The 23,909-nt window shown below is 37.3% G+C and overlaps 2 protein-coding genes and 3 pseudogenes across 2 annotated transcripts; 2 read left to right on the forward strand and 3 right to left on the reverse strand.

Moving 5' to 3' along the window:
* Window positions 1-796: 796 nt before the first annotated feature.
* On the reverse strand, window positions 797-2,687 carry LOC139881928 (glutamate decarboxylase 5-like; annotated as a pseudogene).
* A 369-nt stretch (window positions 2,688-3,056) lies between these two features.
* LOC139881929 (uncharacterized) lies at window positions 3,057-11,728 on the reverse strand (annotated as a pseudogene).
* A 782-nt stretch (window positions 11,729-12,510) lies between these two features.
* On the forward strand, window positions 12,511-16,247 carry LOC139881930 (probable cyclic nucleotide-gated ion channel 20, chloroplastic). The gene is made up of 12 exons (XM_071866322.1): window positions 12,511-12,746; window positions 12,904-13,141; window positions 13,561-13,692; window positions 13,832-14,077; window positions 14,160-14,417; window positions 14,537-14,682; window positions 14,755-14,832; window positions 15,143-15,260; window positions 15,359-15,599; window positions 15,708-15,840; window positions 15,943-16,015; window positions 16,110-16,247. The coding sequence occupies exons 1-12, from the start codon at window positions 12,511-12,513 to the stop codon at window positions 16,245-16,247; spliced, it is 2,037 nt and encodes a 678-aa protein (XP_071722423.1).
* A 105-nt stretch (window positions 16,248-16,352) lies between these two features.
* LOC139881931 (mitochondrial import inner membrane translocase subunit TIM14-3-like) lies at window positions 16,353-17,253 on the reverse strand. Its single transcript, XM_071866323.1, has 4 exons — window positions 17,245-17,253; window positions 16,903-17,043; window positions 16,595-16,773; window positions 16,353-16,509 (listed from the first exon to the last, which is right to left on the reverse strand). The coding sequence occupies exons 1-4, from the start codon at window positions 17,251-17,253 to the stop codon at window positions 16,353-16,355; spliced, it is 486 nt and encodes a 161-aa protein (XP_071722424.1).
* Window positions 17,254-18,880: 1,627 nt separating this feature from the next.
* LOC139881933 (probable cyclic nucleotide-gated ion channel 20, chloroplastic) lies at window positions 18,881-22,382 on the forward strand (annotated as a pseudogene).
* The last annotated feature ends 1,527 nt before the right edge of the window (window positions 22,383-23,909 follow it).

The following is a 23,909-nucleotide window of genomic DNA, read 5'->3' on the forward strand; positions in this document are numbered from 1 at the left end:
CATCCATCCTCTTAGCACAAAATGTGTAACTTTCAACTCACAGTGAGTGGTAAACATGAAATTAATCAATATGAAATGCATATTTACAGAGTTAAGAAAAAAAAATCTTCGCTAAGAACAAGCAAAGAAGAAATTTTAAATATGAAAAGTAACTGCCATGATAGTGAGAGAAATCGATTACCAGGAAGGAATGTACATGCGGTCTTGTTATGGCTACAAAACAACAGAACCAAAGAGACACTTTACGAAGAAGACTAATCAATGGCTTTACGATTAGTATCTCCGGCTACCCTTTACCTGATTTTAAGTCGATTTCAGATTAGATTGCTGAATTTGGAAATCGCCGATAGATGATTGTTGAGGACAGGTAATGCTCAGGTTGGGCCAGGCCAGGATCTTTCTTGGGCTTCATACTATGAAATGATTGTATAAGGGTCATTTTCGCAATAATTCAAATTCGAAGGGTCCGAATTAAGTAAAGTTTTAAGGTTTTGTATTAGAGAAAATAAAAGTAACAGGACTAGTTTACAAACATTCACCAATTACAGGGACTGATACTGAATTTTCTAAAACAATGGTAGGAGTAGTAGAACTTTAAAGAGGCAAAAATGTATGCTAGTTTTTATTGAAAGTCTTATGTAGGAATCATTCAGATAATGGGAGCAGGCTACTAAGACGTCATCTTTACTCGAAAAAAATTATAGAAGAGATTAAACATATATAATCTTTGATGTGTCTGAAAATCGCCAGTAGAAAGACGAATTAGCTGCTGCATTGTGACGAAACGGGAGACACTTTAGCAAGCGCCAGATCTCTTGCCTTCAATGAATTTTCGCCAATTCCTAACAGTCTTCTTAACAGCTTCTTCAACTTTACTTTTGTCACCGTCTGAAGAAACCTCAGCAACAATTTGATAGATTCGGCTTGGAAGAGCATCGATTTCCTTAATCACTTGATCCATGTGTACGATAAGTTTCTCAGCCAGACCTCTGCTGAAATCCTCTCGAACCACCACCCTGAGTTCTGCCACGTGTTGTGCATCCGCTGGCATCGTGTAGGCTGGAATGATCCATCCAAACCTTCTCAAGCTCTCAGCTATTTCAAACACAGTGTGTTTGCTGCTGTCTTTCAAAGAGAATGCAACTAGAGGGACCCCAACGTCCTTGGAAACAATGTCAAACCTTCCTGTTTTCTCTAATCCTTCTCGCAAGACTCTCGCGTTGTCCATGCAGTTTGCCATTATGTTCTTGTAACCCTATTCAAATCCAAATTCATCATTATTATAAAGAAAATCCTACTTCCTGCAATTCCTGAAAAACAAAATTACCTCAAAGCCAAGCCTGACAAACTGATAATACTGTGCAATAATCTGACTAGATCCTATTAAAACAAAATAAACAGAGAATTTAATAATAGAAAAGTTAAACCGAGAATAAAAAAGATAACTTGTTGATAAAGTTGTTACCTTTGGAGAAATTGAGGGTGAAAGTTGGTTGATCGGCTCCAAGATAGTTAATATGAAAGACAAGGTCATCCGGCAAGTCATCTTTGGTTCTCCAAACGACCCAACCAATTCCAGCATAAACTAAACCATACTTATGTCCACTAACATTGATGCTTTTCACGCAAGGAAGCCTGAAGTCCCATTCAAGCTCTGGGTAAATGAATGGAGCAATGAACCCTCCCACTTGCTGCATCGACGTGAATTGGAGTGTCCCAACCTGTTTCCTCATTCTTCTTCATGAGCAAATCGTTAAGCATCTTAACGTCCTCAAATTCTCCGTTCAATGTTGATCCTAGAATGGCTGCTACACAGATAGTGTTCTCGTCAACCATTTCCACTGCCTTCTCAGGATCCATCACGTAATATCCTTCCTTTAGCTTTACTTCCTTCAGCTCCACCTCAAAGTACCTCGCAAATTTTTCCCAGCAAACCTGTTGGACCACAAGTTTCTCAAAACTTCACTTTTTGAGACGAATATGATGAAAAATATTTTACCTGCACATTGCTCCTGTAACGATATTGGGATTATCAGTAGGCTTTCCTTCTGCTCTTCTCTTCTGCTGCCATTTCCTTTTAAAAGCCAGACCAGCCAGCATGATTGCCTCAGATGATCCCACAGTTTCCGACACCAACTGCTGATTCATCTTCTCCGACCGGTGCATTGAACAGATGTGCAATCATGTTCACACATCGATTATGCAAAATTTAAATTACTTTTCGTCATCTAAAATTTGTTATGAGGCAATTATTTTCTTCTTTACAAGTTTCCTAATAGTATTTAAGCGGCCCATCTGACTATTTTTTTTGTACCTGGAGCTCTGTAGTCACAGGATACTCATCCATGTCAACATAGTTTTTGTTGATAGCAGCCATCATGAGCTTATCGCACTCAGGTTCCATCCAAGTAGTCACAAATGAGGCCAAATTAAGCCTCGGATTGCCATCCAGCATTAGCTCGTCGCTAATAACCTGATAAGCTGCTTCCTTTGGCATGGGTTTCTCTGGCATTTTGAACCTGCAACAATATTAATTCATTCATATTTCTCTCTTTCAGTTATTTTATCAAACACTATATGAACACGATCGATCCATACCTGGGAACAGGTGCATGGACATATCTTGATGCAAAAGTGGAGCTCAAATAATGATCGTCAGATCCTAGTGTTGCGGTTGTCACTGCCATTTTTTCTTTTTGCTATGCAAAGGAGAGATTTTTAAGAGAAAAATGGAAAAGCTTATATAGGTTTCGAGCTTCATCAATGGCGGAGATGTATAGTAGAGAGATGTTAATGGAGAAGTTATAGGGAATTGCTTTGAACAAGTGAGAAAAACATAACTCAGGACAAATGCCATTGTTTGCACCTTTATATGTCCTAATCAGATCAACTATAGGAATTTAAAAAAATTGCATTTTTCAAACCGTAGCTAATATTTCCTCCGTCCCTAATTACTTGTCATTTTTCCTATATATTTATGGAGGGAGTATGTTGTTAGAATTGAATTAAAATGGGTCAATTTAGAAATATTATTAAAATTTGTTGATATAAAATTGTCATTTCAAATTAACACAATATGTCTTCAGATTATGTGACAATCCTAGTTTCTCTCCGATGATCCTGTCGCCTTTCAAGAAATGTCTTCTAATGGAAGAAAGCGTGACAACAACATCACTCATGTTCATTCTAGTATTTTCTGTCTCAGCGGAACAAGCAACTCCAACTTGCAAAACTGAAACCAAGGATTCTAGAGATTCAGTCTTTCTAGAGTTGCTTATCTGTTGAAGAAGTATAGGATCCAAAATCTCGACCACTTTCCCGGGTAATGCTTTCTCAACAAATGCATGAATGTTTAGACCTTCTTTAAACATCTCATCCGTCGGCCTCTTCCCGGTGAACATTTCCAACAAAAGGATACTGTAGCTATACACATCGCCACATATCGAAACTCCATTCCCTATGCCATACTCTACACAAACGATTTAGAATTTCGTAAGCAGAACGCCACCACAAGAAGAGAATTTCGTAAATAATATCGGAAGACGAACGAGAAGGTGAATGTACCTGGTGGAGCATAGCCAATTGTTCCTCTAAATCCAAAAGAGCTTGAAGGATTTGCAGTAGAATTTTGGATGCCATCTGATAATAGTTTCGCTAACCCAAAGTCGCAAGCATGTCCGGTCTTTTCTCCATCAAGAAGGACATTGCTTGGCTTCAAATCACAATGAACAACCACCATTTCACCCTGGTGATGAAGATATTCAATAGCACAAGCAACATCAACGGCAATGTTTATTCTTTCAAGTAGATTTAAACTTTTTGGTATGGAATCATCCTCAATTCTCCTAACAACAATTGGTGGATGCAGCCAGTCTTCCAAGCTTCCGTTGACCATAAACTCATAAACAAGAGCCTTGAAATCATTTCCATTATATTCGACACTTGAGCATGCAGTCAGTACCTTGACGAGATTTCGATGTCTGATATTTCTCAGAGCCTCTCATTCTGCTATAAAACTTTTGGATGCTTCCCTGCGTAAAAGGTTAAACACCTTCACAGCAACTGTTCTTTTTTGGCCTAAAACTCCCTTGTACACAGATCCAAAGCTCCCGGCACCAATTAGATTTGAAGAGGAGAACCCTTCAGTTGCTTCAAGAAGATCCTTGTAAGATACCTTTAGAAGTGAATTCTCTGAGTTTGTTGCACCCTCATGTTTTTTCTTCTCTAAGTAGACAAAGTAACAAAAGAGTGCCCAATGAAAATACTCCTAACACTCCTGAAGCTATGAAGATGGTTAATTTATTTCGACTAGTCAAACCTCTTTTGTTCAGCACATTGGATTTGCATTTTGGCAGATGGAATTCAGGTATACCCCCACAGAGCTTAGTATTTCCTACGAGTGAAGTTGCACTTGCATTTGCCAAGATCCCTCCAATTGGTACCTTGCCTTCAAAGTTATTATTCGATAGATTCATATATTTCAAGTTTAAAGTCGTAAGAAATTCTGGGATCTCACCTGAAAAGTTGTTATTTGAAAAAATCTACGAATTGAAGGCCCCTCAATGAACTTAAAGAGGAAGGAACTTGACCGTCAAAAGAATTTTCATTGATGTATAATTCTGTTAAGCTCGTGAAGCCTCCAAAACTACTTGGAATCTCGCCCAACAGATTGTTCCTCGAAACATCTAGATATTCTAGATTTAGATTCCCAGCTTCCCTAGGAATGGTGCCAGTCAATTTGTTTTCAGAGATGTTGAAAATAGTTGATGAAGTGAGGCTGATAAGTCCGTAAGGTATTTGCACCGTTCAGATTGTTTTGGGAAATATTGAATCGGAAAAACTTTGTTCAGTTGGTGAGACTTTGAGGAATGCTTCCATGGAGATGTTATTTCTCAAGTCTAAGTAGTTCAGCTCACTTAAATTCCCAAGAGAAGGAGGAATATTCCCATGGATATTGGTAAAATGACATGTATAGTCGTTGGAGTCTAACAAGCCTTCCTAAAGTAGACGGAATGGGACCAGAAAATCGGTTGCCTGGCATTTCCAGTCCTCGTAACTTAGAAAAGTTTCCAATCCATGTTGGTATGTTTCCTGATATTCGATTCTCACCGATTTCCCATCCTATCAGACTAGAAGTTGTGAACTTGCTCATGCACTCGGGTAATGGGCCACCAAAGTTGTTCGTGTGCATTCCAAACTCCTCTAAGTTGGTGGAATTGGCCAAAGAGCAGAGGAAATTTAGTCGTCCTTTGCTCCTCCACTTCCAAAAAGATTCTCAGTAATCATAAGCTTGTATAGCTTGTGACACTTCTCAAAAGACGGCTCTTCTCCACTAAACTTGTTAACGCCAACTTGAATATTCATCAAGTTTGAGGCATTACATATTGAAACAGGAATGTTCCCTGTGAAGTCATTTCCTTCAACCGAAAAGAATTGGAGATTAGGGAGTGTTATGCCAATATTTGAGGGGAGATTACCATGGATTCGGTTTCTTCCAACGGAAAAGAGGCCGAGATTAGGAGATTGAATATTGAGGGATGGATAGTTCCTGTGAACCTATTATCATGAAAACTAACGAAGAAAAGATTTTTAAGATGGCAAGACTGCTAGGGATCTCACCGAAGAAATCATTGGATCCAATAGAAAGCTCGTGAAGAGAAGACAGGTTACCCGAAGACGGAGGAATCTCTCCCGTCAGCTTGTTTATGAAAAGGTGTAGATTTTTTAGGTTTGACAGGTCGCCAAGAGATGAAGGAATCTCTCCCTCCAAATTGTTACGAGAAATATCAAGATTTACCAGGGCCGTACAAGCTGATAAATTGAAAGGAATTTCGCCTCCTATTGAGTTGTTGAACAACTCTATACTTGCATCCTACGCAAATAACCAATCTGTGGAGGTATCTCAGAATTGAAGCTGTTATTTTGTAGACTTAGTCTCCTTAGAAAACTCAAGTTTCCTATATGTGGGGATATGGAGCTTGTGAGCTTTAATGATTGTTGAAATTGGTGCTCTGATTAGAAGAAGGAAGACGACGAAATGAAGAAGAAGAGCAAGGGGATTGGATTTCATATTTGGGAGTAGCCGTTGGGAAGAAACGACGACGTTTTGCTTCTCTTTTCCAACCGTTATCAAAACGCCGTCGCTTCACTTTGTTTTAATACAAGATGACGTCGGTTTTTGTTTCACAGGGAACGTGCGTCTGCGTTTGGCCTGGGCTTCGTCTTCTCAGCCTGGGCTTCGCTTCCTCAGCCGGCCCATCCGCCTGATGTTGCTTCTACTTCAAGCAAAAGTCATTTCTTCTTCTACCTAAAGCATGGGCAGCCCTTTTCATCACATGGGTGTTCTAATCAACATCAAATCCCAGTCAATCCTCCACCTAAAGCATGGTGAAGGATGGCTGAGCCTATTTCCTGATTGTACACAAGATTATAGAATAGGTTAACACTTTTAGAGATGTATATATAGAGATGATATGATGTAATGTAAAGATACAACTTTCATCTTGTCTTGAGTTAATGAAAAACTGAGATTCCATCTCTAAATCATCCTCTTCGATTCTCAGATTCAACATGGTATCTAAGAGCCAATAGAGAGCTTAGTTTTTACATTAACTCATCTCAAAACAATTACAAATATCAACCCTTTTGAAGAGTTTCTCACAAAATGTCTTCAATTACCTCTGATGCAGCCCTCTCTCCATCATCCGATTTTTATCTTCACCCTAGTGAAAATCCTACACAGGCACTAGTCTCACCCCTGCTAGACAACAATAATTATCACTCATGGTCAAGAGCTATGACAATGGCATTGAGATCAAAAGTGAAATTCAACTTTGTCAATGGAAGAATCACTCAACCAAAAGAAGATGATGCAAACTTCTCCAACTGGGACAGATGCAACATAACAGTGTCTTGTTGGATTATGAACTCTGTATCACCCTCTATCAAACCATCTATCTCCAGATTCAACACTGCTCGAGCAATTTGGAAGGATCTACAAGGGAGATTCTCAAAAACAGATTTCTTTAGGATCTCTAATGTCCAAGAAGAAATCTTCACTATCAAACAAGGTGATCTTAACATTTTTGATCATTACACAAAAATCAGAACATTATGGGATGAATTTGATGACTTAAGGCCAATTCCAGAATGTGAGTGTGCCATAAAATGTGAATGCAAGACATTAAAGATCATAGCAGAATACTATGAGAATGACAAAATCATCAAATTCCTGAAAGGTCTAAATCCTGTCTATGCTCAAACCAGATCGACCATAATGATGTTGGATCCAATTCCATCTCTTGAAAAGATATATGCAACAGTTTCTCAGTATGAGAGACAGAATGTCTTACCACAGGAAGCAGATGATCCATCCATCATAACTTTTTTCTTCTGCAAGAGGAACAAAACAACAACAAAACAGCAAGAAGAATCCAAAGGCAAAGCTTGTTTGCAATCACTGTGGCAAGAAAGGCCATATTGAAGCAGAATGCTACAGAATTGTAGGTTTTCCACCTGATTACAAGTTCACAAGACACACTTCTGCAAATCTGTCTGCTGCACCAGAACCTGGAATCACACAGAAAACAGCTACCATGACAATTTCACAAGAGGAGTATGAATCCCTGAAAAGGCAGGCTGGATCAAACTCTCAGCCTCAAGTTTCTACTAGCAACATGGCCAACATATCTCATGCTTTCAATGGTAAGCTTTCTACTCAAAAAGAAAATTTGTTTTGGTTATTGGACACAGGTGCATCAGACCACATTTGTTGTTCCAAAAGTCTTTTTAAAACAATCAAACCAGTCAACAATCACCACATCCAATTACCAAACAATCATTTCATTGCAGTCACACATATAGGAACAGTAGAACTAACAAACACAATCACTCTTCTAAATGTATTATATATTCCAGAATTTGCTTTCAATCTTATTTCTGCAAACAAGCTGACAGTAAATTCCAAATTGTGTTCTAATGGTCTACCTTACAAAGTGTCTCATGCAGGAATTGAGCTCTATGAGGATGATTGGTACAGCTGAGCAAAGAAATGGACTGTATTACATGAACTTGACAGACTCTTTTATGCATCCTAGTGTCTTTTGTGTTTAAAAACAATCATCTGTCAATGTAATCTCAAATCATGCTAGCAAAAACTTTTGATGTTTGACATTTAGACTTGGTCATCCGTCTAGTGCCAGACTTAAATCTTTCAAAAACATCAATGAAAACATCAATTTCAATCATGACCATGTCTGTGATGTATGTCATTTTGCTAAAACAAAAGAAATTAAGCTTCCCTATCAGTAATTCTAAGGCCAATGGTAGTTTTGATTTGGTACACATGGATATTTTGGGGACCAACCTCTCCATCTATGCAAGGTCATAATATTTTCTAACCATTGTTGATGATTTCACTAGGCATACATGGATTTACCTAATGAAACACAAATCTGAGACAAGAGACTTAATTGAAAGGTTTTACAAAATGGGAGAAACACAGTTTGAAAGAAAGATTAAGGTCATCAGAAGTGATAATGGTCTAGAATTCAATCATGATGCATTTTTCAATTCACATGGCATTTTGCATGAGACATCCTGTGTTGAATGTCCTGAGCAAAATGGTAGAGTAGAAAGAAAGCACCAACACATCTTGAATGTAGGAAGAGCATTGATGTTTCAAAGTAAATTACCTCCTGTGTTGGAAAACAGGGCACCTTATGAAATGCTGCATAATAGGATTCCTGACCTGTCTCACTTAAGGGTATTCGGTTCATTATGTTTCATATCTACCCTAGATAGAAATAAAGGAAAGTTCACATCTAGATCCTCCAAATGCATTTTTCTAGGATACCAACATGGAACAAAAGGCTATAAGGTTCTACACCTAAATAGTCACAGCATACAAATAGGATATCATGTAGTATTCTATGAACATATCTTCCCATATGATGGCCCTAAGGTAGATTTAGACACTCTGTGCTCTATGATCCCTTCTAAGAGAAAGAACATACCTGTTATAGAAAAGCAGATTGCATCTCATCATGACATACATGAAAATATTTTTGAACATGTAGAGAGTGACCATAAGGATTCTGTTGAAACTTTCCCTCAGGAAACCAATACAGAACCTGTAGAAAGAGTGGAACAAGAGGTTAGGAAATCATCTAGGACTAGATTCACACCTAGACATTTGCAGGATTACTATTGTAATCTAGTCCAAATCTTGTCTCAGCAAGACCATGATACTTTCCTCAAAGACTCAATCAGCATTCCAATACCAGGTACCCCTCATCCAATCCATAATCATTTTTCAAAAATCTCTCAAAAACATCTTGCTTTTACATTACAAATTTGTTGTCAAAAGGAACCAAATTCTTTTAAGCAAGCCATGGAGGATGAGAATTGGCAAAAAGCTATAGAAACAAAGCTGAAAGCACTTTCAGACAATCAAATTTGGATTGTATCTGACCTGCCTAAAAGGAAAAGGCCTATAGGGTGCAAATGGGTGTTCAAACTGAAACACAAGTCAGATGGTTCTATTAAAAGGCACAAAGGTAGACTGGTAGCTAAGGGATACACTCAAAAGGAAGGGATAGACTACTTTGAGACCTTTTCACCAGTGGCAAAAATTCACTACCATTAGAATCCTACTTGCCATAGCAGCCTCTAAGAGTTGGCACACTGCACAGCTAGACATCAACAATGCCTTCCTACATGGTGATCTAGATGAAGAAGTGTATATGAAGCCTCCTTCCGGTTCAGACATTGCTCCCAACAAGGTTTGCAGATTGATAAAGTCACTGTATGGGCTCAAACAAGCAAGTAGACAGTGGAACTTCAAATTGACAGAAGCATTGACACTTTTTGGATACTCACAATCCAATTCAGATCACTCGTTGTTCATCAAATACAACAATGGATCCCTTACAGCTATCCTAGTGTATGTTGATGACTTGATCATTACAGGTGATGATCTAAGTCAAATCATCAAAATAAAAACCTTTTTACATGAAAAGTTCAGTATTAAGGACCTAGGTAACCTCAAATACTTTTTGGGTTTTGAGATAGCTAGATCACAAAAGGGAATTCACATGTGTCAAAGAAAATACACTCTAGAAATACTCACTGAGTTTGGTTTTCTTGGCTACAAACCAGCAAGCACTCCAATGGTCTATTCTATGGAGGTAAATGATAAGTCACCAAAACTTGCAGATGCATCTATCTACAGAACTCTGATCGGCAAACTATTGTATCTTACACATACACTACCGGACATCTCACAGAGCACACAATATCTATCACAGTTTCTATGTGAGCCAACAGTGGAGCATCTAAAAGTAGCACACAGAGTTTTAAGGTACCTGAAGGCGTCACCAGGAAAAGGACTTTTCTTTTCGTCTGAGAATAACCTGGAACTGAAGTCCTATTCAGATGCCGACTGGGCGAAATGTCCTGTGACAAGAAAGTCCGTAACCGGATTTTGCATCTTCCTTGGTAACTCTGTCATTTCCTGGAAATCCAAGAAACAGTCAATGGTCTCACGCTCTTTTGCAGAAGCAGAATACCGATCACTTGCAATGGTGGCCTGTGAGCTTCAGTGGATACGCTACTTGTTTCAGGATCTTCGGATTGAGCACTCACAACCTGCTCTCTTATACTGTGACAGTCAATCAGCCATACATATAGCGCGCAATGCTGTTTTCCATGAACGAACGAAACACATTGAAATTGACTGCCACATTATAAGAAATCAGGTGAAAGCAGGCCTAATTCAACTACTTCCGATTCCATCTTCAGTACAGATAGCTGATCTGTTCACAAAATCTCAACGAGGACCCCAATTTCGTCTTTTCTTATCCAAGCTTGGACTACTCGACCTACGAGAAGTCACGCTTGTGGGGGGGTGTTGAAATTGGTGCTCTGATTAGAAGAAGGAAGACGACAAAATGAAGAAGAAGAGCAAGGGATTGGATTTCATATTTGGGAGTAGCCGTTGGGAAGAAACGACGACGTTTTGCTTCTCTTTTCCAACCGTTATCAAAACGTCGTCGCTTCACTTTGTTTTAATACAAGACGACGTCGGTTTTTGTTTCACAGGGAACGCGCGTCTGCGTTTGGGCCTGGGCTTCGTCTTCTCAGCCTGGGCTTCGCTTCCTCAGCTGGCCCATCCGCCTGATGTTGCTTCTACTTCAAGCAAAAGTCATTTCTTCTTCTACCTAAAGCATGGGCAGCCCTTTTCATCACATGGGTGTTCTAATCAACATCAAATCCCAGCCAATCCTCCACCTAAAGTATGGTGAAGGATGGCTGAGCCTATTTCCTGATTGTACACAAGATTATAGAATAGGTTAACACTTTTAGAGATGTATATATAGAGATGATATGATGTAATGTAAAGATACAACTTTCATCTTGTCTTGAGTTAATGAAAAACTGAGATTCCATCTCTAAATCATCCTCTTCGATTCTCAGAATTCAACAATGATCGGAGGTCGAGCACCGTCACTCTCTCGTGCCGGCGACTAGATGCAATTCCAGGCCAATGGCAGAAATGAGTAGTTGCATTCCATGATGACATGATCCCAAGTGGATCATCAACGATCATCTTTTTGAATTCTAGCAAAGCTAGTCGGTCCGTCTCATTACCATTAGTTGCAGAACTAACAGAGTTAAAGCAGAACATTAGCAAAAAGAATGTGTATGAATGCCAAAGAATAGATGACATTTTGATTTGAGGGAGGTAGATTAAGTTCTATGGTATAATGAAAAGAGCTGTGAAAACACATACATATTTGTAGAATGAAATTATGAAGATGCGTTGACTGACTCTGTTAGTCGGTCAACTTTTTTGATAATGTGGGTTTTATTTATATCCACATGTTCTTAATTTCTACGATGATTATAAGTCAGTCTCATAGAGACCAATTAAAATGTTCCACTCTCGACGTTTGATTCTCCGTTAAATTAACTTTGTTCTTCTGCATTTGATCACTCTCCCAGCTCACTATCTGAGGTTAGCTATAGCTGATCATGTCTTTCCTACCTTTATGTTTGTTTATTTAATTATTTAATATTATATGTGTTTAGTCAACGTATGGCTACTGCGAGTCAACTTGAATTAGTTCATCTTCTAAAATGTGGTGATCGAGTCGAGTAAGCTGCTTGTAACTTCTTTCCATGGCGTCTTTTTGAAGCTAGAAACTTGATTCTTTTGGTTTAGCTCTTAATTTTTCACATAAAAGCAAAGTCAAGAAATTACTAAATTTGTGTGTCTAATTAATGTCAACTTCTTGATTCAGCTGTCAGCAAGCAACATTTGAATCTACATATATTTGTCTCGAAATGTAGTTGGAGGCTTTCAGTTCTCTTAAGTAATGATCAGTTCGTACTTTAAACTGGAGTTTTGTTTTTTGAAATGAGTTTGTGGCGCTGAAACACATTTTATATGGCTAATTAATTAATCAAGCTTACTGATGCTTTGTGTGGCTTTTTGCTTACTAGCTAGACATGGCTGATAACGGTAAAGATGAGATAACCGTGTTGTCAGACACGCAGAAGCAGCCATCGAATACTGATAATCGAGCCCGTGATTGCTATGAACCTAATCAACAACTCGCGCTGGTTCGTAACGCTAATATAACCCATCTCAACACAGTGGAATCTAAGACAGACAGGCTTTCTTATTTTACTGGCTTCGAGCACAGCGAGTGTTCAGATGCGGGTAGAAACAAACGATTAGGCTGGTATGGGCAGTTGGGGATGTGCAAGAATCCTAACTGCACAACGTGTCCTACATGTTCCAATTTAAGAGACCATCTCAGAAAAAGAACACCAGAGCTTCAATGATATTCAACTCCAATGTAACCTTGCATAGTTATTGATTTCTTTTTTTTTTTCAAGCTTTGATGTTGTAATGGTGTTAAAAAGTTTCCTATATTTACTCTTTTTGCAGTTCATATGTAATGGAGCTAAAAGTTGGACAAGGACATTTGTCTCGTTTTTGCGATGTCCACATGTTCCTCCAGTCATGAATCCTGATGCTGAATTTGTCCAGAAGTGGAACAAGTTTTTTGTTATGTCTAGCATGTTGGTTATCTTCATTGATCCATTATTTTTCTTCTTGCAGTCGGTATCGGAGGTATGGATTGTTCTTTATTATCCCTTTGCTCATAAATGGGTGTATCCTAATTAGTTCATACCTTGATACTTTGCTTTTAATTATGAATCCGGGAAAATAAGTGCATAAAGCTTAGCTGGTCTTGGACCAAAGGAATTGTATCTCTCAGAAGCACTGTTGATTTTATATGCATACTAAACATGCTTGTTCAGGTAGTTAAGGCTGTTGCGTTTTCTATTCCCATCATTTTGAATGTTGAATGAACTTGTCTTAATATGATAAAAGATTCTACCTCTATCCCCAATTAATTGTCACCTATCCTATGCTTTTCATGAAAGCACAGGAAAAGTGACAATTCGTTCGGGGCGGAGGGAGTAGTATTTAAAATGCTATCATGTATTAGTATTACTCATTTATTTTTTGTCATTGATTTTATTTAGTTTAGGTTGGCATATTTTGCTCCTGGAGTGACTGGTGCTGGAGAATTAGTGGACAATCCTAAAAAAATTGCTCGCAATTACCTTTGCAGTAGCTTTTGTACTGACTTGATTAGAATTCTACCCCTTCCTCAAGTAAGCTTTGTTGCCTTCTGCCTTTTGCGGATCAGATTTAATTCAAATGGCAGAGTATTGCACTTTATTTTCACTTTTCAGTAACAATTATGGTTAGTTTAAAAATCTAACTTGTATGATTTGTTTTGGCTATTTGCAGATTTTGATGCTGGTGGTTATGCCAAAGCTCTTGGGAAAATCTGGAACAAAATATGCTGATAATCTTTTGATTTTAGCACTTGTGGCTCAATATTTACCCAGGTTATTCAGCTTCCCTTTAGTTTTTCATCGGTCTCCAATTGGATTCGTTTTCGAGTCGGATTTGGGGAATTTTGTGTTCAGCATTTCCCTTTTTATGCTATTTGGCCACATTGTCGGCTCGTGCTGGTACCTCTTCGGGTTACGGGTAATTCTCTATGTATTTAAGGAGAAACTTAGAGAATGTACACATGATGTATCTTATCTTTGTTTTTCATTTTCTTTTTCAGGGTGTTCACCAGTGTTTTCGAAATGCCTGTCGAGATTCAAACATCCCTCACTGTTCACACTTCATAAACTGTTGGCATGGCGATTCCATATTCAAGGGTTATCCATCTTGGCCTGATTGGATAAATAATTTGAATGCTACAGCTTGTTTTACAAACCAAGGCCTAGTTGAATATGGAATCTACCAGCAAGCTGTTAACCTTACAGCAAAATCGAGTATCATCACTAGATATGTGTATTCATCATTTTGGGGACTCCAGGTATTCTTCTAATATCCCTATACTTTCTGCAATTCGTGACATGCATTAAGTAAGCTTTTGAAATTGTATCAACCGAATTGTATCTTTGGTTTTAATTTATCCTCACATGGCTTCTGTAGCAACTAAGTACTTTGGCTGGAAATCAAACTCCTAGTTATTCCACTTGGGAAGTTATCTTTACCATGCACATTATTATCATGGGCCTGTCGCTCTTATCGCTTCTCATCGGAAATATGCAGCATGTCGTCCAAGCTCTAGGACAGAGGTAAAAGAAAATGTTGCTTTATTGGTTTTTGCAACCAGAAGTGAACTCATCAACTTGTTTGTCTTAATTTAGGTCGCTAGAAAGGTCATTACGATTCCGTGATGTTGAGCGATTGATGAGTGATTACCGTCTACCAAAAGAATTACGAAGGTTTGTACTTTTTCCCTTTCTGGTTTATTGCAGCCTTTCCTTTCCTGATGGCAATTGCTCCTAAACACAAATCATCAGCCATCTGAATCTTAATGGGGTGTTATGTTTCCACTGAATTGTACAACTTACTAAAATCTAATCCCTCTGAAATCATCAATCATTTCTTTTTCTGTTCAGAAACTTATGTTTCAACTTGGTATTGTGATTCGTGACCCCCTTTCAACTGTAAACTGACGAGTCTTGGAATATTAATCGTTTGAGACTTAATTTTATGATTTTTGTTAACATATGTAATTGATTTATCTTGTAGGCGTATACGAGAATCTGAACGCAGAAACTGGGCTGCTACCAGAGGAATAAACATTGACATTCTTTTCGACAACTTGGATCAGGACATTCAGAGGGAAATAAGACGCCGTCTCAAGAGAGTGAGTGAAAGCATGGATTAGTAAAATTTACTCTAATTTATTACACAAGGTAGAATTGCTATTTTAGGTTTATAAGCGTGAAAAATTAAACTTCGCAGCTTCCGATTCTCTCGCAAATGGAAGATCAAAGCTTAGATGCCATTTCCAACAAGGTTAAACTCAAGACCTATGTCCAAGGAACCAAAGTTTTGGATTATGGTGACCCAGTTGTTGAGATGGTTTTTATTGTGCGTGGGAAGATGGAGAGAATCGGAGAGGATCAGAAACGAGTTACATTACATGAAGGGGGTGTATGCGGTGAGGAACTTCTCAATTGGTATCGTTTTGCCGCAAACAAAGGTATTATGCAAAGTTTATGGAGCTTGTCAGTTGCAGAAACAAAATTTACATTTAATCAAACAGCATAAACTGATCATGTAATTATTATTTTATCATGGCTCTATGAAGATGGCAAGAGAAACAGAAATGTGGGTCGAAGGTTGCTTAGCAAACGGACAGTACGATGCTTAACTACTGTAAAAGCATTTTCACTTCAAGCTGAGGACATTGGAGAAATATCTCGCATTCAAGGAGCTATAAGGTTCTTTTCACATCGACTTTCCGCACAATTCGTGATTTCTTTTTACAACTTAGATCCTTCGCCCCTCATGTAATTCAAAAATGATTTTCTCAACACTGACAGGAATAAACACCCTTACCGTTCTGCAAGTCGCATTCAAGTAGCATGGATGAACAAGAGGAAACGGCCAAGTCGTGTAGCTAGCTGACACCTCTCAACCTATGTAGAACTAGAATAAATACTTAGTTTTGTGTGTGAGAGAATCAATTTTCTCATTGATAATTGTTCAGTTGTCGACTGTTGCTGTACACAATCTGAATCCTAACACAGGTGACTTCAATAACAAAGCAGCCAATTATCAGTTAGTAACACCTGATATGCATGGCATTTTATTAAGAAGACAATCTTGCAGCAGTTCCCTTCAATAACCATAAAAGAATCTTTATGACATGTTACACACGTATCCCTCTCTAATCTATCATCATAATCATAGTTTTCCCGAGTATTTGCTGCTTCTCGACTGTTTTATACATCTAGAAAGCTGAACTGCCCCCTCTATTTTTTCCCATGAGGATGTCCCTGGCTTCAGTGATCTTTAACGCCAGATAATGGCTTCCTCCAGCGTCTGGGTGGTTTGCCATAATTGCTCTTTTATGAGCTTCCTTTATCTTCTCTATCACGGTTCTCTCCCTAACAAAGAAATAAACAACATTTATCAGTCAACGAAGATGGCTGATGACTTGTTAAAAATACTTGCATTGAATTGAACTTATACCTGACTCCAAGAATGAGTGCTGCTTCTCTCTTGGTCATTACCTCTTCAAACCCGCCATTGTAAAATCTTCGAGTACGAGGAATTACAGGACGAGCTTTAAAAGCTCGCCACGCCAGTATCAACGATCTTCCGCCAAAGGCAGCAGCAGCGGTTACAGCCGTTAATACAGCAGTAGTTTCCTAATGAAAAAAAGGAAGAAACAAAGCCATTAATTAATCCTAATACAAAACAAGACAAATGACAGAATCATTTTCTCAATCATCTTCTGTTTGATATACTAATATCCCCACGAGTTCGTTTACATATACTTTTGCGAACAAAGCTGCATAGTGTAGTACTTTTACAGCATATGAAACCTCCACATAAGGCCAACCAAGCAGCACAAACTGATTATTAATATTATCGAATTGAAAGCACATAAGGAGATATAAACCCAGTAAAACTAAATACTGGAGAACAAACATTCACACAAATTATGAACTTTTAAGCACATTATTACATGAAGAACAATGCAATTTTTATCGAGGGAAACATCAAATTTGATTCAATGGGAAAATTTCAACTCGACCCAACAACTCAAATGAAATTCTCAAACCCCAATGAGTTCTATTTAACCCAATCACTCAAACGTATAGAGATCGAGAACATACCATGGCCATAATATCTGCTCTTCCTCTTCTTCGGGCTTTTACGATAGTCGATCAAAAAATTGTGAATATCTAAATCTCCTCCAACAACAGCTAATCTCCGAGCTTTCTGAATCGAATTTCTAATCTTTTGCAAGTATTTTTGTTCTTGCTGAAAAGGATTTATCTTTTTAATTGGTCGGTCGGTTTTTTGTGTTTTATAGGTCGGATATTTTAACTTGGGCGGCAAGAGAAACCGACACTACCAGAAACCCGCCTTTGTCGGTCTTTGGCGTGTAATATGGGTCAAATCTGACACGACCCGAATTTCCTAGCCCGAACTGCTCGAAGTGGGGGTGAAAGAGGCCCGGCCCAATTTAGAAATGGACTTAATAAGGTTCTGTTAACAAATCAAGCCGAACTAAGGATGCATTAGTATAGCTTTGGCCTTTTTACCCAACCTATTTTATACGTGTCGTAATAAAAATCGTGAATATTAATAAAATGATGATTAATATATTGAAATAATTTGAAGTCGTCTATTACATAATTTAATTACGACATTAATATCATATAATTACACTCTCACTAATTAATAGTAGTAGTATACTAACATTCTTTATTTAATGAATGGAAACATTCATCAGAATTCAGCGTTGTCTCCGTGTCAAATTAATCTGCCCAGTTGACTGTTTTTTTTTTTTTTTTTTTTTTTTTTTCTTTTTGAGAGTTTTGTATCTTTGACTATATGTTTTTCATGGTATTCACATTGATTTTTGTCACCAACAAACCTAATCCCCCGTTAGTCAAGTGATTATCCAGTATAATTTCATCATGAAAATTATGGGATCGATCCATGTGGGAAAGACTACCCATTGTATGATCCTTAGATCAATAAAAAATATATATATTGTCACCAACCTTGATAGCAGCAAATGAGACAGGAAACAAGATGGATATGGTAGAGGAAATAATAGCTAAGTTATATTTTTTAAATAATTGTCATTTGAAGATTATTACTGCTCTCACTAATTAAAAAACACGGATTTAAAACAATGCGTTGTGCCTAACTGCCTATACTTGAGGGAATGAATGATGCTCCCGCTAAAGCTATAGTGATAGACATACAAGTTCCACTATTCACACTCACCAGTAAAGTAATAATAACTAATCAGTTGTTTAATCTCAAAAGGTGGAGATTAATTTAAATAATATTTTCAGTCTGAAATCTAAAGTTAAGGCTGCTCTAGTGTTGGATGCTTCCTAGTACTATAAGAGTTCCAAAGATTCTCCCGCCCCTCTCTCTCTCAGTGGTTCTGATCAGACACTCAACGTTTGATTCACCGTTTAACACTCGACGGACGGTGTTCTTCTGCTAGTCAGTTTCTTTCTCTTTGTGCTTCTTAGAATTTGAAGCTAGAAACTTGATTGTTTTGGTTTAGGTCTTTGCAAATGATGAAGTTTGTGTGTGTTTGATGTTAACTTTTTTTTTTCCCTCTTAATCACTTTCAGATTGAATTTTCTTTATCCATGCTTCAACAAATTACCTAGTAGTAGTAGTAGTATTTTCGCTCTACGGTCGAAAAGATGATTTTTCGTTTGAATATATGGCTTAATCTGACTGCAGACTGAATGTTTAGTGTTTGATTGCTTCCTAGAAATGGTGGGTCACGATTATAAAGATGAGATTCCTATGCTATCGGATAAAGATATGGACAATCGAGGAAGGACATTTTCTAATTCCAGAACTCGTGAGTCGTATGAACCTACCGGAGTCCCCCTGGTTTCTCACACTGGTCCTTTGAGGAATGAAAGGAAAACTCCGTTCCTGCAAATGAGTGGTCCAATATACGTTACTCGTAAACCTGAAAGCAGCATTCCTAATAGGCATAACCAAGGTACACGTCTGAAGACGTTGGAATCTAATAAGTCAGAAAGGTTTCCTTCTTTTGTCGTCAGGGAGCAGCAGAACCAGTGCTCAGATGAGGGCAAAAAACGAACATTTACTCAGGTCTGGGCCATTGGGGATGTGCGATGATCCTTACTGCACCACGTGTCCTTCATATTGCAATTATAAACCAAAGAAGTCGACAACTTCAGCGATATCCGACTTCAAGGTGTGACTATTGCCTGGCAGTACTTATGTTGTCATTGTTGTTGTTTTCTATCTTTTCATTGTCAAGTACTCTTTGCAGATCCCATATAATAATGGTGCTAAAAATTGGACTTTGAGATTTGTCTCGTTTTGGCAACGATATAGCCTTCCAGTCTTGAATCCTCATGCTAAAATTGTCCAGCAGTGGAACAGATTCTTTCTCATTTCTTGCTTGTTGGTCATCTTCATTGATCCATTATTTTTCTTCTTGCTCTCAGCATCACAGGTATATATATATATTCTTCTTTTTTAATTATCCTTGTTCTGATCATAAACTGTGTCACTGGTTCATACCTTGATTTCCTTTTCTTTTGAATGTAGGAAAATAAGTGCATAAAGATTAACTGGCCATGGACCAGAGCGATTGTGTTTCTCAGAAGTACAATCGATTTTGTATACGTATTAAACATGCTTCTTCAGGTAATCTAATACTACCTCCGTTTCAAAATATATGATTTTTGCATTTCTAGGTTCATCTAAATGAACATATATAGTCAATAATCTTCACAAGATATATGTCCATTTAGATGTACCTAAAATGCAAAACATCATGTATTTTGAGACGGAAGGAGTATAATAGATTTAAAGTGCTATGATTTATCAGTATCAATGTTTTTTTTTTGCTATATTCAGTTTAGGTTGGCATATGTTGCTCCTGATTCTACAAATGGTGCTGGAGAATTGGTGGATAATCCTAGAAAAATTGCTCGCAATTACCTTCGTGGTAGCTTTTCAATTGACTTGATTAGAATTCTTCCACTTCCTCAAGTAAGTTTCTGTTGCCTCTCCTGTGTTATATCTAGTTTTCAAATCAAACATCTATATAAGAATATTCGTTTTCGCTGGATACTTGCAGATATTGATATTGGTTGTTGTGCCGAAATGCTTTGGACATTCTTGGGCAAGTTTTGGTTATGATATTTTTAAAGTAGCAATTTGGTTTCAGTATGTACCACGGTTGTACAGCTTGCGTTCAGTTCTACGTCAGTTTCCAATTGGATTCATTTTCAAGTCAGGATGGGGGATATTTGTATTCAATATTTCCCTATTCATGCTCTTTGGCCATATTGTCGGGTCATTCTGGTATCTCTTTGGTATACAGGTAAAGCTCAATATATTTATGGAGAAATATTAATTGTCACCTTTTTTACAGGAAAAGGCTCATCCTTCTTTTCTTTCTTTCTCTTACAGAGGGTCCTGGAATGTTTAGTAGATGCCTGTGTTCATTCAAACATCAATGACTGTCCGTACTTCGTAGACTGTGGGGATGGCGATACTGAGAAGTTTCAAAAAAATCTACATTGGCGTGAATGGACAAACAATGTGAATGCAACAGCTTGCTTTACAGACCATGGCAGTGTGGAATATGGAATATACCAGCAAGCTGTTAACCTTACTGCAAAATCGGATTTCACTAGATATGTATATTCACTCTTCTGGGGATTCCAGGTAGTCTTCTTATATTCCTATCATATATAATTCCTAGCCAAATCGTATCAACCATGACCTAATTGTACCTTTGGTTCATGTTAAAGCAAATAAGTACATTGGCTGGAAATCAAACTCCAAGTTTTTCCATTTTGGGAAGTTATTTTCACAATGCACATAACTATTATGGGCCTCTTTCTCGTTGCTTCCCTCATCGGAAATATGCAACATCTTCTCCAAGCTCTTGGACAGAGGTACAACTGACTCCCTTTTTTGATAAAACAGAATGTTGCATTATTATGTGTGAAAAATGACACAGCTTCAACTTCTACGAGCTTTCTTGCAACCACCGCTCACTGTAGCAAAAACACTATATCATTACCTCCGTTCCAAAATAGTTGTCAATTTTTTCTAAGGAAGGTAGTACGTGAAAATTGATAACCATGTTGTTTGTCTTAATTTAAGGTGGCTAGAAATGTCATTGCGATGCCGTGATGTTGAGCAATTGATGAGCCATCACCGTCTGCCAGAAGACTTACGAAGGTTTAATTAATTTATACTTTTGACACCTTACTCCTTCTTTTCTGACTTGCTTCTTTTGATCAGTTTCTATTGACGTATCTAATATGTATTCGTTTAATCGTTTTTTCTTGTAGGCGTGTGCGGGAATCTGAACATTATAACTGGGCTACCAGCAGAGGAGTAAATGACCAAATCCTTTTCGATAACTTGCCTGAAGACCTTCAAAGGGACATTAGACGCCATCTCTTCAAATTTGTCAAGAAAGTGAGTCAGATGAGAGCATGAATGAATCAGTAAACCAATCTGTAATCCCTTAACAAATTGCTATTTTAGGCTTATTTATAATGGGCATATTCAAAAATATCGCAGGTTCGAATTTTTTCCCTAATGGAAGATCCCATCTTAGATGCCATTTGCCAGAGGCTAAGGAAAAAGATGTATATAAAAGGAAGCCAAGTTTTGTACGAGGGTGGCCTAATCGAGAAGATAGTTTTCATTGTCCGTGGAAAGATGGAGAGCATCGGAGAGGATGGGTTTCGAGTTATATTATCCGAAGGAGATGCCTGCGGTGAGGAACTTCTTTCTTGGTGTCTCCAACATTCTTCTGCTATAAACAAAGGTAATTGCAAAAACACAAATTTGTATTTTATGAATAAACCTAAACGGATTTTTCAGTAATTGTTAATTTATCATTGCTCCTATTGAAGATGGCAAGAGAAACAGAGATTCAGATTTGCTAATTAGCAACTTTACAGTAAGATGCCTTACTAATGTAGAAGCATTTTCTCTTCATGCAAGGGACCTTGAAGAAGTAACTAGTATGTTCTTGAGAAATCCAAGTGTTCAAGGAGCCATAAGGTTACTTCCGCGTCAAGTTTCCTTACAATTGGTGGTTTTTTTCTAATGTAATTTTGGTCTCTTTAATTCTCAAAAGATTATGTTTATACACTGAGACAGGTATGAATCATCCTACTGGAGATGTCTTGCTGCAACTCGGATTCAAGTAGCGTGGAGATACAGAATCAGGAAACGGCTAAGTCGTGCCGCTGACCGTTAGCTTGGACGACAAGAAAACCACTATTTTTTGTTTTTCTTCTGTATCGGTGGGTCAAATCTGACTCGAACCGAATTTCCTGACCCGAGTAGATCGAAGTGAGGTTGAAATAGGCCCATGCGGCCCAATTGAGAAGGGACTTAATATTAAATCCCACTGTGTCAGGGCTGTCAGCGTTGAAATATGAAACTAAAAAATGTTTGTTAGTAATTTCTTTGAAGGTCTCAGGAAATTGGCTTGTTATAACAATGTCTGATAGTAATTAGTCAATGGTCAACCAGCAGTTTCTTGTTATAATGATATGGAAAATGTCACTTATTATTTATTCAATCAAAATTCTTTGTCGTTATAAATTTTTATAAATTCTAGATAGTGTTTTTTTTGTTTTTTTGAAGTTCTAGATAGTGAATTAAGAAACAAGTAGTACTATGATATCAAAAAAAAAAAAACAAATATTATATTATATTTTATGATGATTATAAATATACCTGACATTATTATGATTGATAATCATGTGAGAATTATTATTATTATTATTTTTTTATAATAGTGGGAATTTTTTTTTGAAGAGTAATCATGTGAGAATTGAACATTCAGCATTACTAGTATTTAATACTCCCACTTTATGTAGAAAAAAGTATATCATTTCTTTATTCAATAAGAAGAACATTGAGCAGAGTTGACTCGATATAAGTATTAAAAAGATAACGTCAAGGGCAAAGACCACGCCCAGTTGACACTTTGAGCATATGTTTCTCATATTCACATGGAATGGATACATACATACATACAGTGTACTAACCTCAATTTCTTAGATCTTTCTTAATTTATTTATGAATTATAAACGGGAAAAACAAAATACCAACACTAGAAATTAAATACTCCATTATTACCCGCGGTTTGGTGTATAAATATTGTAGATGCCGAATATTCAAAAACAGCACCAAATGGACACCAAATGAAATGGATAAGGGTGTTGTTGTTGTTAAATCATTTTTGGAGGGTTTTTATTTTTTTCTTTTTTTGACATGAAATCATTTTGGAGCTTAATAAGCTACTCCTTTCGCTTGCAGGGAATTTTTATTATATTTGAAGATAAATCATTACGTTAATAAAATATCTTGAGATTCCTCATTAGGATAGAAATATCCAATTTAGGGACATTTTATTAGTCATTATTAATACACGTATTTTCCAGATCTTTCTCTACAAATTAGAAGCTAAAAAATCTTTCAATCTATCAGATAATTGCTTAATTCAAATTCATAGACACGGTAACAATGAGAAGTATACTTCAACCCTAAAAAAAAACAAGAAGTATATTTTAAAAATAAAAACTAATACATGTAAAAATTTCCATTTATTTTGAGATAGAAATAATATATTCTAATTAAAGCATTTTTCTATAAAAAAAGAAATAAAATTTTAAGGAACAGAATAATTCTCGCAACGCAGACACGGGACTTGTTAATTAATTATTAAAATGTGGGGAGTTGTTTATTTTAATCTCCTCGATATTCACATAATCAA

Source organism: Rutidosis leptorrhynchoides, unplaced genomic scaffold, assembly GCF_046630445.1.
Source record: "Rutidosis leptorrhynchoides isolate AG116_Rl617_1_P2 unplaced genomic scaffold, CSIRO_AGI_Rlap_v1 contig210, whole genome shotgun sequence".
Taxonomy (NCBI): Eukaryota; Viridiplantae; Streptophyta; class Magnoliopsida; order Asterales; family Asteraceae; genus Rutidosis; species Rutidosis leptorrhynchoides.

Coding starts and splice junctions, on each gene's coding strand:
- LOC139881930 (XM_071866322.1), top strand. CDS start 12,511: ATGGCTGATAACGGTAAAGATGAGATAACCGTGTTGTCAGACACGCAG. Junction 12,747..12,903: donor AGAAACAAACGATTAGGCTG/GTATGGGCAGTT, acceptor TTTTTTTTCAAG/CTTTGATGTTGTAATGGTGT. Junction 15,600..15,707: donor TCGTTTTGCCGCAAACAAAG/GTATTATGCAAA, acceptor GGCTCTATGAAG/ATGGCAAGAGAAACAGAAAT.
- LOC139881931 (XM_071866323.1), bottom strand. Junction 16,774..16,902: donor ATGCAGCTTTGTTCGCAAAA/GTATATGTAAAC, acceptor TTTTTTCATTAG/GAAACTACTGCTGTATTAAC. Junction 16,510..16,594: donor GCACTCATTCTTGGAGTCAG/GTATAAGTTCAA, acceptor TTTCTTTGTTAG/GGAGAGAACCGTGATAGAGA.